Source organism: Leptodactylus fuscus, chromosome 4, assembly GCF_031893055.1.
Source record: "Leptodactylus fuscus isolate aLepFus1 chromosome 4, aLepFus1.hap2, whole genome shotgun sequence".
Classification (NCBI taxonomy): domain Eukaryota; kingdom Metazoa; phylum Chordata; class Amphibia; order Anura; family Leptodactylidae; genus Leptodactylus; species Leptodactylus fuscus.
This window is the reverse complement of record NC_134268.1, coordinates 123486089-123506382: the sequence shown is the minus strand read 5'-3', so window position 1 is coordinate 123506382 and position 20294 is coordinate 123486089. Positions and strand designations below refer to the sequence as shown.

General features: G+C 46.7%; 1 protein-coding gene across 5 annotated transcripts in view; it reads right to left on the bottom strand.

Moving 5' to 3' along the window:
* Positions 1-10648: 10648 nt before the first annotated feature.
* The window catches only part of MSANTD3 (Myb/SANT DNA binding domain containing 3), a 76186-nt gene continuing 66540 nt past the window's right edge, over positions 10649-20294 (bottom strand). For all 5 annotated transcript variants that reach the window (XM_075271027.1, XM_075271029.1, XM_075271030.1 and 2 more), the window contains one exon: positions 10649-12650. In XM_075271027.1, coding sequence (XP_075127128.1) covers positions 12241-12650 — 410 coding nt within the window. In that variant the 3' untranslated portion in view covers positions 10649-12240. The remainder of the gene's footprint in view (positions 12651-20294) is intronic.

Genomic DNA, 20294 nt, shown 5'->3' with positions numbered 1-20294 from the left:
CTGCCAAGGGCATAAAACCATCTGCAAGGAGTTTGTATGTTCTCCCCGTGTTTGCATGGATTTCCGTCCCATATTCCAAAAGACATACTGATAGGGAAAAATGTACATTGTGAGCTCTATGTGGGGCTCACAATCTACATAAAAAAAAAAAAACAACAAAAAAACCCCAAATACGATAGTGCCTAACAAATGTGGACTCTGAGGACCATGAGGCCGCAGCACAGATTTGGTCAAGCGGCAAGGCCTTCTTCTCTGCCCAGGAGGTAGAGACCGATCTTGTGGAGTGAGCTGTGAGAAAAGCAGGAGGAGGTAAGTCCTGTGTTGAGAAAGTCATTTTAATAGCTTCCTTCACCCACCGGAATATGGATGGTTTTGAGACTTTAAGCCTCTTGTGTTGACCAATGAAATTGATCAGAAGATTCTCAGATCTTCTAATCTTGCTTGCACGCCTCAGATAAATTTTGAGGCATCTGGCCAGATCCAAAGTTTGTAATCTGTATTCCTCCGGACAGGAGGGAGAGGAATAAAACACAGGTAATGAAATTAGTTGGCTAATGTTGGAGAGTGATGGCACCTTAGGCCCAAATACCGGTAAAAATCGGAGCTGGACTCTGTCCTCAAAGAATACGGTGTATGGGGCCTCCGAGGAGAGTGCCTGTAATTCCCCTACCCTTTTGGCAGAAGTGATTGCCAAAATGAATTCGACCTTGTACGTGAGAAATTTTAAATCTGCTTCTTCTAGAGGCTCAAATGGTGAACAACAGAGTGCCGTTAGGACCATACTGAGGCCCTACTGGTGGACAGGAGCAGCAACTGCTGGTCTGAACCGAGTTGCCCCTTTTAGAAAGGTGCTAACTAAAGGCTCTTGAGATAGACGCCTAACCCAGATAGGCGGACAAAGCGGCTACATGAACCTTGAGGGTGGAAACAGTGAGCCCTTTGTCGAGTCCGTGCTGAAGAAAATCCAAGATCGACACCAATGGGGGGTTGGAGTGGTCCACATCATGTTCCCGACTCCAGGAGCTGAAGATGTTACCAATTCTACAGGACATTGAACAGGAAAGAGTTCTCAGGACAGCTCTTGACAGTCCTCTATTCCTCAATAGGGACTGGTCAACCTCCAGGCTGTTAGGTTGAGTCTCCTCAGATCCTGGCAGCTCAGCTCTCCTAGGGTCACCAGGTCTGGGAGGGGAAAGCCTCCAGTATACGCCTCGACACATCCTCATGAGTTTGGCCAGAACGGGATTATGGCAATACTTGAGACTTGGTCCTGTCTTATCTTCATCAATACCCTGTGTATGATGGGAATTGGAGGGAAGATGTATACCAGCCTGAACCTCCACAGGATGGACAGGGCATCCACTGCCAAGGGATTGTCCTCCTGGTAAAGTGAGCAGAAGGTTTGTACCTTGGCGTTGAGTCAGGTTGCCATAAGATCGACCTCCTGAAGACCCCATTTTTGGACGATCTGTTGGTCACACGTCTTGATGGAGAGACCATTCTCCTGATACGGTAATACCCTGACTCAACTGATCCTCTACTACCCTGTTTCCCCGAAAATAAGACATCCCCCCTTCACCTGGGTAAGGTACGTATAAAGCTGTTTGGGGGAGGATGGATAAATTCTATGAGATACCCATATTCTATTACTTGTAACACCCAAGGATCTCTTATTAGATTGTGCCACATGATGGAAAAGTGGGAGAGATGTCCTCCCACAGGGCTTTGGGCCACAGAGAGCGGCGCGCCTTCAAAAATTAGGTCTCTTCTTAGGGTCTTCTCTGAAGCGATATCTAGCACGCCTCTGAGGCTGGGGTCTAGCTTACATGGAGGAACCTCTACCTCTAGAAGGGGGAGCACACCTACGCCGGGAAGCTTGTGGCAGGGACCTTCCTCTCCCTTCTGTCAGTCCTTCTATTAGGACGTCCAGCCCACGGCTGAAAACCTTCCGAGGTTCAAAGTGAAGTGCACAAAAGGCGTACTTAGAGGCAACATCGTCCCTCCACGGTCTGAGCCAGAGTGGTCTTCTGGCAGCTGTAGACTGTGCCATGGCTTTAGAGGCGAGTCTCAACTGTTGTTTGGAAGATTCTCCCAGGAAGTCCGCCGCCAACTGGATGGGCTCCAAAGAGGCCAAAATATCGGAGCTCCGGTGTCAATGTCCCTTTCCAGCTGGGAAATATGTGCCCGCAAGTCATCGGCTACTTCAGCAGACGTGATGGAGATTGATGCTTGAGCTGAAGAGGAAGAATAAATCTTTTTCAAGGTGGAATCACTTCTTCGGTCCAGAGGATCCACCAAATTAGAGCCATCCTCCATGGGAACAACAGTCTTGCGCGACATCTTTGCTACTGCAAGGTCCACCTTCAAGGGAGGTCCCCACCGATCCAACTGTGATGGAACTATAGTGAAGAGATTTTTAAAAACTCTAGTGGCCAAATGAGCCTTTTCAGTTTGTTTCCATTCCTGCTCCATGACCGCAGTCAGAGCAGCGTCTGCATGGAAGGCCCTTCGGACTCCCAGAGGCAGACGTGGAGGCTTCCCCTTCAACGTCCAGGTCCCCTCTTGACCGGATGGACTTCAGCAGCCTAGGTGTTTTATCCCAATGGAAAATAAGTCTGCTGGAAACTACGGATTCCACTTCATCCGAAATCATCGGGTCATCCTCTACATGGAGGGCAATGAAAGAGAGTGTCTTTCGGTGCTCTGCTTCTTTGAGAGTTGAGCTAGGGAGCTACGGATATACTTCAGCAAATCCTCCTAAAACTTTTAAAAAGAGAGGATGCTTACCAGCGGGAAGGAAGATACCTACTTCCACTTACAGCCAGAAACGAACTCACCATAAACTCATTAACCCAAGCTACAACATCATTTGAAGTGGGACCTTCAGGAAGAGGCCCACGGCAGGAACAACAGCGTGTCCGATTATACCCTTGGAAACACAAGGTTAATATTCCATCAGGATAATACTGTATCTAAAAGTTTCCCACTAACACTGTCTGGGAGTGGAAGTTCACAACCCAAGCAGGATAAATGTCTCCTTTTTGAGGAACTTTTCCTTCCTCTTCGGTCATCCGGGGGTGGTAGATGATGACATGGTGAAGATACACCTAAAATAAGGCAAGGGTTAAGGAGAATTTTTTTGTTTGTTTGTTCTTTTTAAAAAAAAAAAATGAAAAAACCTTACTAACTGTGCCCAGCGCAGGAGTGACAGTAGTAGTAGTAGGTGCAGCCGCAAAGTGCAGAGATGTTAGACAGCTGGTGAGAACAGCAACAACAGTAGATCCACAGACTGCAGCAGAGTGCCCGAAGCAGGAAAGAGCAAAAAGGTCACAGGCTAACAGTAACACCTAGAGAATTAGAAAGCCCTCACTAGCAAACAAACTAGAAAGGCAATGAGGCCTGCTTATAAGCCAACGCCTCAGGAAGGGGCGGGGCCAGCCGTGACCTAAGCAGGCAGCTCCCTGACCGAGCCGCTGCACTGCAAAAAAAATACTTTATCTCCCCCAAAAAAGAACTTCTCCCCCCCCCCCAGGATTCCGACCCCATCCAGGAAAGAAACAGCGCTCCAAACGTGAAACAAATCCCCAAATCTAGCCGCACACGTGGACGGGAAGTAGCGGTGCGCCAGGGAAAAGGTCCCCCTCCGCAACACGGAACCTAACTCTAGGTTCCGGCCGTGACTAGACCGCAAGCCACAGCAGTACAGTGAGCGGTAACTCCCTACTGAAACAGCGGAGACAAGCTGCCAACTGCAACAAGAATGCTCTGCAAGGAAGAAAAAGGGCTGTGTAGAAGCAAGGGCATTAATCTGACACAAAAGGTAGAGAGAGAGAAGCAGAGGAGACAAGAGAGGGGGGGGGGGGGCTATCAAACGGTAACCTGATATTCTTAACCTTCCAGCAGACTGCACAGGAAGCAAGGAAAGAAGATGAAAAAAGAAAAAAGCTGGGAGACCCAGGAAAACAGGTAAGTCCCTGGCCCGAGCCCCCTAAGAGGACACAATGTCCTCCCCACCTGTCCTTGGTCACACAGGACAGAAAAAAACACGCAAGGGGGGGGGTGTGTCCCTGTGCCCTCTAATAGGGCTGAAGCCAGGTATGTTAATTTGGCTGATTAAAATTCCGCCTGTCCTACCAGCATACAGGGGCCGAGATACCCTGTATTGTGCCCCTGGTGGGACGACAGGGAATGGCTGTTTGTCTGTTGCTGTGTGTGATATAGCGAATAGAGTTATTTACTCATATTTTGATATAACCCCTTTGTGTATTGACTCTCACAATGGAATCCTGTATATCTTATGCCAATTACTGTGGCTTTTGTATGCATCTATTATGCTGCTACTGTTGTTATCTTGTTTAATTTTTTTTAAATGCATAAATAAAATCTTTAAAAAGTGACAGATAAGGGGGGCGTGGCTTGCGCATGGAGCTGGACGGCCGCGAGTAGATAGAGCTCCGTCCCGAGCCGGCCTAATTATCCTGCTCCCATCCTGCATTCCTGGTGCCCTGGACCTCCTGACTTCTGCTCCTTCCCTCCTGTGCTGGACCATCCGTCCGGGGGCCTCCGTGGCAGCGCTCCTTCCCGGCAACGCATCTGTGGGGTTTGCGGCCTGCTACCTCTCCACGAGGCTGTCGGCCATCTTCACCACTTCCGGTGCGGCGGAGCAGCGTATTCCTCCAGCCGCGGTCCGGGTCCTACGGCGGCACGTCTTCCAGCCTGCCTGCATACAGACACAACAGGCTCCTGCTCTCCCTGAGACCCTGGCTGCCTTCGGTTCACCCGTCGGATCCTGCCTCCTGACGTCGGCTGGTGAGTGCGGCCTGTGTTGGGAACCAGCTTCTGCACTGCCCCCTGCCTGCACTTGTACCGCTGCCCTTCCACTGGTGTCTCCCAGCCTGCTTGCCTTGTGACCCTCAGCTAGCTCCTCCGGTCAGTCTGTTGGGGTCTGCTAATTGACTGCTTGATCTGCCTGCTGCCCGCCTGTGCCCCTGCCTGCGGTACCTTGGTGTCCCATCCATCTCCTGCTCGCCCAGCCATCCTGCTACTTCTTTATTTCTGGTGTTCCTCCTGACCACTGGGTAGCCTATAATGGACTATCGCTTCTTTTTATATTGACTGCCTGGGTTTGCCTATACTTCCCGCGGTGACTTGCCCTTGCGAGCTGGTACTGTATAACCGCCACCATACCTACCTCCGCAGCACGCAAAAAAGGCGGCAGTAGACTCTCCCAGATGAGTCGCCCGCAGTCCACCTCTACCAATGACCGTCTACAGAGGTTTGCTAGATCTGCCACCCCCCCTGCCCCTGTCTCACCTGCTGCCTCTCCTTCTGGCTCTTCCATGGAGGATACTGAACCCACCCTGAAACAAGTGACTGCCCAGTTGCTGGAAGCGATCCAAGCCGGCACTTCCTCCCTGACTGGCAAAATTGAGGAGGTTAAGATTGACCTCGGTCTGCTTCGCCAAGATTTTCAAACTCTACGGGGCAGAGTGGGCGAGGTGGAAGATCGCATTTCCCAGGCTGAGGACTCTTTACAGCCCCTCCCTGCCAAAATACAGGAGTTGGAGCGGGCGGCAAACCTCTGGACGCAAAGAGCGGACGATTTGGAGAACAGACTGCGTCGCAACAACCTTCGTATCCTGGGTCTTCCGGAGCGGGCAGAGGGCGCTGACCCTCGTTCCTTTGTTGAAAAGTGGCTGCGTGATACTTTTCCGGACGCTCAGTTTTCATCGATCTTTGCGGTTGAGAGGGCCCATAGGGTCCCCGCCAAACCTCCTCCGCCCGGAGCACCTCCACGCCCTCTGCTGGCCCGACTGATCAACAGTACGGATCGTGATGCTACTTTGCGAGCTGCACGCCAGGCCGGGGAAATTAAGTTCAATGGAGCCACGGTGGCGATCTTCCCTGATTTCTCGGCTGCTCTTCAGAAGACCCGGGCATCCTTTGTGGCGGTCAAGAGACGATTGCGTGAGAAGGCTATCCAATATTCCATGGTATACCCGGCCCGGCTTCGTGTTGTTCACGGTGAACGCTCCTTTTTTTTTTACTTCACCTAAGGATGCTGAGGACTGGTTATCCCTCCTTCTTGGATCTCCGCGACGTTGACCCTGCGTCCTGGTGGTGAGAGGTCCTTCCGGATCGTATGTATGGCCTTGTGTTTTGGACTTATTTTGCATCGAACTCTTTGACATATCTGTTATGTATCCTTTTGATTCCACTGCACGGGAGGACGTTTCACCATTTTGCTGATTTGCTTGGTCCAGGTGCCTAGGATGCTCCAATTGTTATGGCTCTGTATTTTCGGCTCTGCTACATGTTTGTGTCTAGCTTTACTGCGCTGATTTTCTTGAGAGAGTGCCCAGAACTACATCGGTATTGGGTGCACTTTCTCCCCCGTTGTTTGTAGCCGCAATGCTGGTATGTCCAGTATTCTAAGATTGTTTGCTCGATCTGTTGCACCCCCTGTGGGTGCGCTGTTGTGTTCTGTTTATGTTCTTATGTACTTTTTGATCTGCCACACGCTGTCTTGTCCTCGTGTCCTGATGTCCCCATCCTGTACTTATTGGGTAATAGATTGTCATGGCGTCCCTTAATATCCTCTCCTGGAATGTGAAGGGTATGGGTAACCCGCGTAAACGCTCCACTATCTTTTCCCAAATCCGACAGATTAACCCCCATATTTTGTGTTTCCAGGAGACCCACCTGGTGTCGGAAAACTCTGGTTGGCTGCGGAAACCATGGGTTCAATGGGCGGCTCACTCCATGCATACTTCCTTCTCCAGGGGGGTGTCTGTTTTGGTGCACCGTAGCCTGAGGTGGGAGCCGGGTGTGGTAGAGAGGGATCCTGAGGGGCGATATGTGTATGTTCAAGCATGGATTGACTCGACCTTGTATGTAATACTGGGTGTGTATTTGCCCCCTGCATCGGATCTTTCTGTGCTTCAAACAGCGGCCCAGTTTGTGTCCAGATTTCCTGGGGCAGTGGTTCTTTGTTTGGGTGACTTTAATAAAGTGATGAATGGTGCCCTGGACCAGTTTTATACTGGCTCAGATCCTCCGCCCTCCTCCCGTCCCACTCCCATGGCCAGGTTGGTCCAGGAGTTGGGATGGCGGGACCTGTGGAGGATGCTGTCTCCCGACTCTAGAGTCTTCTCCTGTCATTCAGCCCATAGACATGCCCTGTCCCGCATTGATTATGCGTTTGGGAATGTTAAAACGTGTTCTATCCTGCAGTCGGCATCTTATTTACCCAGGGCAGTTTCAGACCACTCTCCTTTACTAGTTACGTTAAATCATGGGGACACTGTTAGGACACACCAGAGCAGCCGCATACACCCCTTCTGGCTCAAATTGTTTTTGCCAAACGACAGGATACCCGATCAGTTGCAAGTTTTCCTGGAGGTTAACTCCCCGGCTGCCCCTCCACCCCTTCTCTGGGAGACCACCAAGGCATACCTCAGAGGCTGTATTAAATCCTCTATTTCTTTCATTAAGAGGGAATCCTCACAGCTGGAGACTAGCTTAGCTACTCAGTGTACCTCCTTAGAGGCGGCCTATGTTGCCAATCCAACTGATGAGACTAGATCCCAGTGGCTAAATGCTGGTAGACAGTATTTACATGTATTGCATGACAAAGCACGTAGATCCATGTTCTTTAATAAACAGAGATTCTTTGAACTGGGTAATCAATCGAGTAGTTTGCTAGCCCATTTGGTGCATCAGAATACGGCCTCCCCTGCCATTCTCCGTGTGCGTTCAGCCACGGGTGACATTATTTCTAATAGCCAGGGCATCCGTGATAGATTTCACCAGTATTATGGTGAGCTATATTGCTCCAAACTTGGGGCTAGTGATCAAGAGCTGTCTGTTTACCTGGACTCCATCCCCTTTCCCACCTTATCTGCTGAACAGCGTGCTTTTTTGGACTCCCCCTTCACGTTGGAGGAGTTGACGGAGGCGCTGTCCGGCATGGCAACGGGGAAATCTCCGGGCCCAGATGGCATTCCTGTAGAGGTGTATTCCCAGTATCGGGATATGCTTCTCCCCGTGCTGTTGGAATGTTTTAAGTCCGCCTTTGATGGCCGCAGTCTCCCGGCGTCCTTTTATGATGCTACCATTATATTGCTGCTTAAACCAGACAAGGACCCGCTGGATTGCGGCTCATATAGACCTATTAGCCTGTTGAATATTGATTACAAGCTTTTGGCCAAAATGCTGGCCAATAGGCTTAATACGGTAGTCCTTGATTTGATCCATCTGGACCAAACTGGATTTATGCCGGGAAAATCTGATAATCTCCGGCGCGTCCAGGTGGTGACCCAGATTGGTTCGGTCTCTCCTGAGGATTGGGCGATTGCTTCCTTAGACGCAACCAAAGCCTTTGACTCGGTCGAATGGCCCTTCCTCTTGGGTTCCTTGCGTAGATTTGGATTTGGTGATGGCTTCATTACTTGGGTATCCCTTTTGTATCACTCTCCCAGAGCAGCGCTATCCATTAATGGTTCGCTGTCCTCGTATTTTTCATTGGGTAGAGGCACGCGACAGGGCTGTCCACTTTCGCCGCTGCTGTTTGCCTTAGCTATAGAGCCCCTGGCCATACTTCTTCGGAGGGATCCTGTTTATCAGGGAATAATTATTGGTCCCCGAGAGGAAAGAGTCGCGCTTTATGCCGACGACCTCCTCCTTTTTTTGAATCAACCCTCTATATCATTGCCCCGTGCCATGGAGCTAATAGAGATATTTGGCAATTACTCAGGTTTGCGCACTAACTGGGCCAAATCTTCTTATATGCGTATTGGTCGTGCCTCAGCGGCAGTGGAGGGGGGAGTGATGTGTGGGCTGCCAGTAGTCTCCTCTTGCAAATACCTTGGCATAGTGCTCTCTAGAGACCATAAACGGTTCCTAGATCTGAATGTATTCCCACTCCTTCCCCATTTTAGAATTAAGTTTCACACATGGGCTGCGCTGCCTCTGTCGGTGGCGGGTCGGATCAATTTAATTAAAATGATTGTCTTACCCAAGTGCTTATACGTGTTGAGCCACTCAGCTGTACTTGTGCCTCTCCGATTCTTTAAGCAGCTAGACTCCCTAATGATATCCTTTGTGTGGGGCCATTCCAGATCCAAATTGAAATTGTCTGCTCTCCAGAGACCGAAACAGCTTGATGGTGCATCTCTTCCCGACCTGTTCCTCTACTATTTAGCTAGCCAACTTCGATTTCTCAAATCTTGGCTTTCCCCGGAGCCTCTACGAGCCCCTGAGGCGCATTTGGCTCATCACCTGGACTTGCGTATCCTATGGCCGGTGTTGGACCACCCTCAGCTGTTCAGAGGCAAGCTCTTACCCTTACATGCTTTGGCGGCGCGGGTCTGGAAACAGGCCCGGGCAGTATCGTCCTATTCTGACGCCCCTGCGGAGACCCCCCTGTGGGATAATCCTAGCTTACCCGACCTTTACAAGTTGCCCGATGCTCAATCCTGGTCTCGTTATGGGGTGTCCTTTCTGTCGGATTTATATGTGCAGGGAGTCTTCGTCACATTTGATTCTCTGCAGGTATCCCATGAGATTCACCGCCATCAATTCTTCCGATTCCTCCAAATACGCCATGCCCTTTCCTCTATATTCCCTACCCAGCCTAGTGCCATTTCTGTGTATCCACTGATTGGTGTGCTACGCTCTCAGGGCCCAGGAGGTCTGATTTCGGTCCTTTACGAGCATCTGATTCACGCGAAAGTGTCCCTGACCGAGGCCCCGGCCCTGTCCCGCTGGCGCACCAATATTCCTGAGCTAACAGATGAGACGTTTCAGGACATTTTGGAATCTCCCCTGTATGTTTCGCCCTCAGCCAACAATAAGCTGATCCAAATTTTCATTTTGCATCAGTGCTACTTGACCCCTGCCCGTCTTTACAAGATGGGTCGATTGCCGGGCCCGAACTGCCTTCGGTGTCCGCATCCTCGAGCGGACTTCTGGCACATGATGTGGACCTGTTCAGTTGTGCAGACCTTCTGGAGAGGGGTGGTTGATCTCCTGATAGACGTCCTCGATCGCCCTGTCCCGTTTTCCCCTGAAGTTTGTTTATTTGGTGTATTGGATGAGGAGTTGTGGCAGCATCACACCCGGATTTTTCTTCGGGAATGTCTGTTCTATGCCAGGAAGGCCATCGCCCTGCGGTGGATGGCCCCGCGCCCCCCATCAGTATCTCAATGGCGGAGGCTGGTCAATTCTATTCTTCCATTTAACCAGATTATATATAAAGGTAGGGGCTGCCCCCAAAAATTCACCAAGGTGTGGGGAGCATGGTGTGATTCTCCTAATACCCAACACTCTGCCTCCTCGATGCGCTCAGCACTAGGCGCCTTCACATAGTAAGATGGTTACCCACCGGATGATGCTGTACTCCCCCTTGTCTGGACTGCTTTACTCTCTGTTCCGTCTTTTGTAGGCGGGGTGGGTTTAGCCTGGGTCGGGATGGCGGTGTGGTGGATCTTTGTTTGTTTAGACTTTTTTCCTTTTCATTGTATTTTATTTTGTATGTTTTGATTATGTGTACTCCTGAGTGTATTGTTTCATTGTTACATCTTTTTCAATAAAACGAGTTTAAAAAAAAAAGTGACAGATAAACACACATGTCTAAAAAAAACCCCATCTCAAATCATAGTTTATTTTCACTTACAAACGACTATTTTCATTTGCGCAATACATTTCACTCTAGACTGGGAACTGACTACACTTTTTACACACTAAATACATCAGTATTTTTTCCCCCACACAAAAGACATTGTATTTACCAGTGTCAGCTGATTTTTTTTTGTTTTTTTATCTAGTTTTTTCCCCCTCAGTGCTTTGGAAAAACTACTTCCACTGGGGAAGCAGCGGTTATTTAATGAACCACCATAGGCATATTAAGTGTGTAGAAAACGCAAGTCAGACTGCCATTGAGTATTCAACACATTACTATTTTCCGTTACATAAATACTGTTGCTAGTAGATGAGTAGCAGTGGAAAGTTTAGTGTACCTACACACAAGGGTGTACAGCACTCATCTTCATTTGTGCTTAAAGAGGACCTTTCATGGTCCGGGGCACAGGCAGTTCTATGTACTGCTGGAAAGCCGACAGTGCGCTTAATTCAGTGCACTGTCAGCTTTCCCAATCTGTGCCCCGGGTAAAGAGCTTTCGGTCCCGGTACCGTAGCTCTTTACAGTCAGAAGGACGTTTCTGACAGTCAGTCAGGTACATTCTTCTTCAAAACAGCGCCAATAGCGCTGTGCTTTGAGACCGGGGAGGAACGCCCACTACCCTCCTGATAATACTCGTCCTCCCCTGTCTCAGAGCACGGTGCGATAGGTGCTGCTTTGAAGAAAGACGTACCTGACTGACTGTCAGGAACGCCCTTCTGACTGTAAAGAGCTACGGTACCGGGACCGAAAGCTCGTTACCCGTGGCACAGATCGGGAAAGCCGACAGTGCGCTGAATATAGAACTACCTGTGCCCCAAACCATGAAAGGTCCTCTTTAAACAGAGTGCTTCAGCCAAGGTTCACTACAAACCCTGATTTATCAGTCAGATAATATGACATAAATAAGACACAATGTTTTTTTTTTTGTACCTTTGGCCTCTTTGATACCTGGATAACCTTAGACCCAATACAGTGGAGGATTGCGTAAATATTACTGCAGATGGGAGAAGCAACAGCCACATCACCCTCCATCAATACTCAAAAACTCTTGCAATAAAGTTTGGTCTCGTCCAGAAGAATTGTGGTCATTTGGTTCCAAATCATCACAGAATTTCCACAGATTTTTATAAATGGATAGGAAATATCCCAAATAATGTACTAAAGAAATCCATCAAACAGACAAAGAAAAAAAGTAAACAATGTCAGTAAATTAAAAAATAGTCTGCGGAAAAAAAAATCTTTCCAGCTTATGTTGTTATAAGCTTTGTTACAACAATTAGGTCATATGTATCTTATATTTTTAATACTACTAAAAGCAAAAAACACATTGCTCCCAAAACCAGCCCCGGCATGTCCTGGAACTTTTTCTTTATATAACATTTTTTTTTTGTTATATATTTGTTTTTGTTTTTTTAAATTTGTCTGTAACTATTTTCCTACACAGAAACTGTTGCCAGTGTGTGGGCCTACTGATTGTTCTTAGTGATGCCTGAGCCATGTTCAGGGCTCCTGACAGTTCTTTCCGCAAGTATCTTTTGAACACTTGAAAGTGTTAAGATTCATGGCGAATTTGGAAACGGTCTATTGAATGATGCTACTGGCCACTCTTTTGTGATTGTTTGCAGTTTCCTCTCCCAGTACATTTTCTTTTTGTTCAGAATCTCCATCTTTATTCGGTGTTCAACCTCTGCCATTTCACATTCTCGTTCTATCTGCTGCACTTTTGCAACATGCACCTCATTCATCTGAATTAATTGTAACTGGAGGATAGACATCTGCTGATGATGCTCTTCTTCATGCATCTTTGTCAAAATGCCATTTTGGGGTTGTTTGCTCCTATAGGTCCTGTTACCAGTTATTCTTGCAGAGGAGCAGGAGGGTGATGCCATATTTCCTTGACATTTCTGCATGTTGACTAGATTAGATTTTTCTGTCGAATACATATCTCTGTCCGGGATGACAAAGGATTCTAGGTAATAAACATATTACAAATTAAATTGTTTTTATGCATTAACATTATTACTTCTAATAGTCTTTTTATGAAATATGCTAAATATAGAGAAAAACATGCAATATTTATGTCAAAATGTGTTGTAGGTATGACCCCATTATTAGAAAACCAGAAAAATTACATCTGTAAGCTTTCTAAGCACAAAGGATCATTTTCCAGGCTTTCAGAGAGAGCACAACACTGGCAAGATTATGAACAAAGGCAATTAGCTCATGAGGTGATCTATTTGTGAGATAAGGTAGAGTAATAAAATTGTGTTATTGAGGTAAAATGGTTTGGGGTCATCTGGAGTTAGTCTGATTGAGAGAGGTGAATTGTGTACATGTAAGAGATGGTAAATCCATGTGCTAGATTGAGTCCTTTTGTCAATGATCTGAATTTTATCATCCACTTGAATTCCCAAATTTTTCTCACTCTGTCATTCTTGAAGACACCTTTTAAAATCAGGACTTTTATGTCTGACAAGAGAATTAACAAATATCATCAATTGTTTCAACATTGTGTATAAAAGTCTGCTGGAATATATACCAGACTTTCCCAAGATGGGTACCTTCTACATGTTATGATGACAATGGCAAACATTTGTAATGTGCTTTTCTCACAGAGACTCAAAAGAGTAGATAGCATTATGGAGTAGAGGAGTTAGTGGTGCCCATACAAGCGACTCATCCCCAACACCCACAAAAGTCAGTTGTTTGTACAGGGAACCAATTTACTTAACCATATATTTTTGGCATGTGGGAGGAAACCAGAGTAACTGGAGGAAATCCTTGCAAAAATGGGTTTTCTCCAGAACATACAAACTCCATGCAGATGTTGCCCTTGGTCGGATTTGAACCCAGGAAACCAGCACTGCAAGGCAACAGTGCTAACCACTGAGCTTTGTGTTACCAAAAATACATAAAGAAGGCAATTTGGGAAGACCAATTATTTCTGGTGTTGGGACTTTAACTGAAAATAGGTTGTGAATACTGTAAAATCTCTTTACTTCAACATTTCCCACAAGGATGGCTTAGCCACATGCCAATACTTTCTTTAAAAAAATAACCAGCTGAGCTGACAGATCCCGTCTTACAATTCATCAAATTCGTACTCCACCATAATTACTTTTCATTTAACATCAATATATACTTTACAGTGTATATGGAGTGCTATGTGTAGCACGATGTCACTGTAGTATGCTAACCTGTTCATGGCGAAACTAGAGGAGGAGTTTTTAACATCTTGTACAATTGAACCTCTAGTGTACCTTCCGGTACATTAATGTTCTTCTAATAATGTGGACAGGCTCAGAAAATGAGCTACTGTCTTTTCATGAAAACTCCTATAAGTTCCACACTATAATCAGATTGAATCTCAACTACTTTCCTAGACACAACCATGTGCATTAATAACAACATAACACAATACAAACTACAATCTACCATAAACCTACAGATCAGCCATTAAAAAATCCCAAAGAGCCAAGCTCTGTGGTACATTTGGATCTGTTCATACAGTTAAACACATACTAAAGGCTCGTTCACATCTGCGCCGGCACTCCGTTATGCAGGTTTCCTTTTCCTGCATAAAACAGAGCAGGAGACGGAAACCTGCAGGATTCTTTCTCACCCATTCATTTGAATGGGTGAGAAAGATGTCTGGCGGTGAGCGTTTTATGCTCTCTGCCGCGAAACCGTGTTTTTTAATCCGGGCACAGAGTCGGACATGCAGTACTCTGTGTCCAGATTAAAAAAACGGTTTAGCGGCGGAGAGCATAAAACGCTCACCGCCGCTCACAGCCGGACCCGGTCTGTGGTTTCCGTCTTCTTGCATGCAGAAGACGGAAACCACAGAACGGACAGCTGAACGCAGGTGTGAACCTAGCGTAAGCAGATCCACAGACTACAAGAATTCCATGAAGCAGTCTCTTATGCTTGGTTCACACATCAGTATGCCATCCGTCCGTTTGAATTCAGTTTGAAACTAAAAACGGACTGACGCTAGGTTCACACCTGCGTTCTTCTTTCCGTTTTGTGCTTTCCGTCTTCTGCATGCCAAGCATAAAGGTATCATATTTACAACACTTTTGTCTTTTTGACACATATTAATCAAATATTGCATGAACTTTTCTGCAATGTTGGCAATAAAAATGATCAGATCCTATACAGACATTAAATATGGCTGTGTTAGCGCAGGCTAACAGTACTTTATATGACTATTTATGTGGTGAAAGGAACATATTAACTTATGACAGCATAGATAAGCTAAGAGGCCCCTTCAACCAGATGACCAACTATGGTACTGCAAATCAAACATTCATGAAGTAATATACAAAGGGTCGGACTGGGATGTCTAGGGCTCACTAGTGGAATTGTTTCTAGGAGCCCACCGAAAGGACCCCTTCAGATCAGCTGTACCAAGACAGGGCGGCTAAAGGTAATAACAGAGGAGGAACCATGCTGCTTGCCTGCCATACGATGTGCACCACTGCACTACCTAAACCCACTGCTATATCCTGTATGGCAAGTGAACAGTGTGGCTCCTAGAATTGTCACCATTACCTGTAGCTACACTGTACTGGAAAAGCTGATCTACAGAGGTACTGGCTTTTGGACCCCCACAGATGTAATATTGATGGCCTATCCTTAGGTTTGCTATCAATATTAGAAATATTGATGTTGTCCAGTAATTGGAGCAACCCATGTGGGGGGGAGGGAGGTGTAAAGTAAAAATTAAATTTAAAAAAAGCATACTCAACGCCAAATTGTCCGCCACCAGTGTCCATTCAGTTTCCTGCTGGCATCTTCTTGCTGACAGTCCTGCACCTCATGTGACCGCTAAAACCAATTAGGTACAGGATTTCTAGAAATGAGGCACCACCATGAGACCAAACAGACACACGCAGGGGACAAATGGGTGCCGGGGACAGGTGAGTAGGCTTTTAAAAATTTTTTTACACCTCCCTGGCAGCCACAGTGGTCGCTCCAATTTATGGACAAGCACTTTAAAGGGGTGGTCTGGGCCAAAGATTTTTATGGCCACTTCATTGGTCCCCCCCATAGAGTGGCCTCTTCTTTGGTCCCCCATACAGTATGGGGAACAGTGATGGGGCCATTATATTGTGTGGGAGCAGTGACAGGGACTAGCATCCTATAGGGGGGATATTAAACTGTGTGGGGCATATTATAGGGGTTGTCGAGGGTTAATTATTTTTATTGCCTATGCTCAGGAAGACCATAAATACCTGATTGGTAGGGGGGCTGACACGTGCCCCTATCAGCTGTATGGAGCTATTTCCAGCACCCATTCTGTACCCAACAGAAGGCAGGAAGCAGAAAGCTCCGTCAGCTGTATAGTAGCCCGACGCCTTCACTGCATCTCAGCTTCCACTGACTTCAATAAGGTGCCCAGCTAATATACGGTAGACGGAACTTTCTGTTTCCAGCCCTGTATTGTGTACAGGACAGGTACTGGAAGTGACTCTGTATAGCTGATCGGTCCAGTGGTCAGATATTGGCCCCCTACAGATCAGGTATTTATGGCCTGTCCTGAGGACAAAGCATAAAAAAATTATACCTGGACAACCCCTTTAATATACCCCACTAATGTCCCATACTTTAAAGAGGTTGCCCAGCATAGGTCGTCGGGAGCAGTCAGGTAAGTATTGGGGAAAGCCTGTGGTTTACTGCTCTACTTTTAGCAGAACCGGGTCAGCGGTGCCACTTTTCCCTGGTTTTTTAGATTTAGTTATTAAAACCAGATCGCAAAACCTGGGAGAACCTGGCTGCTCCCTTACCTCTCCCTGCTCCTGCTCACGGGCTGTCCTCTTCCCGCAAAAGCCTGGGTCCTGTGCGCTGCACATTACGTCACATCACGATGATGTAATGTGTGTTTTACAGGGGGGCCTCCTGGCCAAGAACGTGGAGAGATAAGCGAAGAGGAGCCGTTACCGCACCACCACTGCCTATTAAAAAAAGCAGTGGGGTCTGGTAGGGCCCCCTAAAGGCACAAGACCTACTAGAGAATTCACCGATCTCCCAGTGGGTCAGTCCTACATGGCCTATGCTAAGAATTGACAACATATTTTGTACTGAAAAAAAAAAAAAAGGAAACACCTTTCATTATCCCATCAAGACTGAGGGAAAAGCATCTCATAAGAAGAGGAAGAGTGTAACATACTGATTATGTGGGACAGCAATTAGCTTCTTAGCCAGGTTGTTCCAGATATGTAGATAGGCTTAACAATATGAGATGTGTTAACAATTAGAGATGAGCGATTAGTATTCGATCGAGTAGGCATTCGATAGAATACTAGGGTATTTAAAATACTCGTACTCGCTCGTTCGAATACTACTCCTATTTGCAGTAAAGATTCAATTCAGAACCAGCATTGATTGGCCGAATGCTATACAGTGTATAGCATTCGGCAAATCAACGCTGTTTCTGCAGCAGGCTTTTCTTTGCTAGTCGGGAGAGCTGACAGCTTGCCGTTATGTGGGAACTGACTTTTTCTCTTAGGAATGCATTTACCAGCGTTGATTGGCCGAATGCTATACAGTGTACAGCATTCAGCCAATCAATGCTGGTTCTACCGAAGGCTCGTCTGTGAGGAGGCGGAGTCTAAGATCGGACCACAGCAGTCTCCATTGTGGTCCGATCTTAGACTCTGCCTCGTCACAGACGAGCCTCCGGCAGAACCAGCATTGATTGGCCGAATGCTGTACACTGTATAGCATTCGGCCAATCAATGCTGGTCAATGCATTCCTATGAGAAAAAGTCAGCTCCCATATAACCGCAAGCTGCCAGCTCTCCCAACTGGAAAAGAAGAACCTTTTGCAGAACCAGCGCTGATTTGCTGAATGCTATACACTGTATAGCATTTGGCCAATCAATGCTGGTTCTGCAGGACGAGTAAGTTCACATTAGCGCTTGCCTCTCGTCCGGAAGGAGTCCGGAGGACCCCCCCACACACCAAACTGAATATCAGCGCAACTGCAAGCGCTGTGCAGTTAAAGCGTACGGACCCGTTTTAGTCTATGGGGTCCGTGCACTTTAACTACACCGTGCTCCTCCTAAACACTCTTCTCCTGCTACTCGTGAACTTGGAGACTCTCCTTTAGTCGAATAGTGGTTTCCCCTGAAACAAGCATTTTTTCCCATAGACTGTAATGGGATTCGATATTCGATCGAGTAGTCAAATATTGAGGCTCTACTCGAAATGAATATCAAATCTCGAATATTTCACTACTCGCTCATCTCTATTAACAATGTTAACAATAAACAGTACAGGAAACTTAGTAATATAACTTCCTAAAGAATTCGGATTTCTCCACTTTTCAGGCAGAGTTACTTCCCACATAGAAGTCTGCAGAGAGGGTTTAAATGGTATGAATGGTTCTCTTCACACTGAGAACACATGCAGGGTACAGTCAATAGTGCATACATAAGAATCAGGAGAAATTGCCATCAGTCAACAGCTGTTTGAGGTGGATGGCCAGCCTTACTGTTCTAGAAGATACAGAGCAACTATGTACCACTGATATTGCATACATTTAAGTGAATTATCAGCACACATATCAAATGGTTTCGGCATGGAAATAGATAATGTCCATTACTGCATAAGTCTTTTGTATGGCAATAGGGCACTACAACTGGTAAATCATAATACGAGTGCATTGAGGTGAACTGAGGGGAAATGCATGAAACTAAGAGGGCATGCACTGTATTAAGCCACCACATTTCATATAGCAGTAATAAAGGCCCGTTCACACGGAGTAAACGCCTGTGTATTTTGGCAAAATGCACGTGTAAAAAATACATCTGTAAAAATAAGACTCTCATTAACTTCAATGACAATTTTTTACACGTGCAAAAAAACACGTCAAAATACACGTGTAAAATGTCATTCAATGGGAGTCTTATTTTTACACGTGTATTTTTTACACGTGTATTTTGCCAAAATACACGCGCATTTACTCCGTGTGAACGGACCCTTAGGGTCCGTTCACAGAGTTTTCTGGCGAGAATTTTGGCACTGAATCCATGTCATAATCCATGTGCAATAAACGCCTCCCCATAGAGTTCTAAGGGTTCCGCTAGTGGATTTTTTCCACTAGCGGAAAAAAGCTTCCTTAGGGTGCATTCACACTACTGATACGCTGACTGATTCTGATCGTTAAAACACGTTCAGAATCAGCGCGTATAAAGCACATCCCATTCATTTCAATGGGAGCCGGCATACGAGCGCTCCCCATTGAAATGAATGGGCTGCTTTTTACTCTACGAGGGCTCCCATTGAAGTGAATGGGAAGCGCTTGCGTGTACAGCTCAGACTGAGCCGAGCGCCGAGCCCGAGGCGTACACGCGAACGCTTCCCATTCACTTCAATGGGAGCGCTCGTAGAGTAAAAAGCAGCCCATTCATTTCAATGGGGAGCACTCGTATGCCAGCTCCCATTGAAATGAATGGGATGTGCTTTATACACGCTGATTCTGAACGTGTTTTAACGTTCAGAAACAGTCAGCGTATCAGTAGTGTGAATGCACCCTTAAGGTGGATTCCACCTGCAAAAAACAGTCAATGGGAGGAGGAAAATCCACGTGGAATTGGCAAAAACCATGTTGAAAAACTGTTAGTGGTTTTTTCAAGGTCCATACACTGTGCTGGAGGAATAAACCATTTCCTAATTCCTGAAGTGGATTTTTTCCTAGGCCAAAAAACTCCATGTGCACTGACCCTAAGGCTCCTTTCCCACGGAGTAACATGCCACGGATTCAGACACGTATACACGTGTCAGAGTGTGAGTGCTCAAAACAGGTCCCATTCCCTTCAATGTGTGCCGACTTACGGGCGCTACACATTGAAATCAATAGGAGGCTTTTTAACCCATTGATTTCAATGTGTAGTGCCAATAAGCTGGCACACATTGAAGTGAATGGGATCTGTTTTGAGCGCTCACACTCTGACACGTGTATACGTGTCTGAATGCGCGGCGCTTTACTCTGTGGGAACGGAGCCTAAGGGTGCATTGACTTCAATGGGAGGCTTTTTTTTCAGCGCTGAATCTGACGCGGATTCCACACCAAATACAGCACCATTTTCCTCTGTGTGAATGCACCCAGAGAGTTCTATTTGGGAGGCTTCTTTTGTAGGCTAATTTTGAGGTGGATTCAGCGTCAAAATCAGAGCCAAAAAAACTCTGTGTGCACTGACCCTTAGGCTCCGTTCCCACAGAGTAACGCGCCGCTCATTTAGACACGTAAACACGTGTCAGAGTGAGACGCGTCAAAACAGATCCCATTTACTTCAATGGGTGCCGGCTTACGCGCGCAACACATTGAAATCAATGGGTTATAAAGCCTCACGTTGATTTCAATGTGTAGCGCGCGTAAGCCGGCACTGTCAATGGGAAGTCAATGGGATCTGTTTTGAAGCGCCTCGCTCTGACACGTGTTTACGTGTCTAAATAAGCGGCGCGTTACTCTGTGGGAACGGGGCCTTAGACTGTAAAAGAGTAAGAAATTGTGCATGAAAATATGGCAATTCCAAAGAATGAGTTTTTAAAAATAAAGGGCATAAGTAGTTTTGCAACACATCTGTACATATAATTCTGATATTAT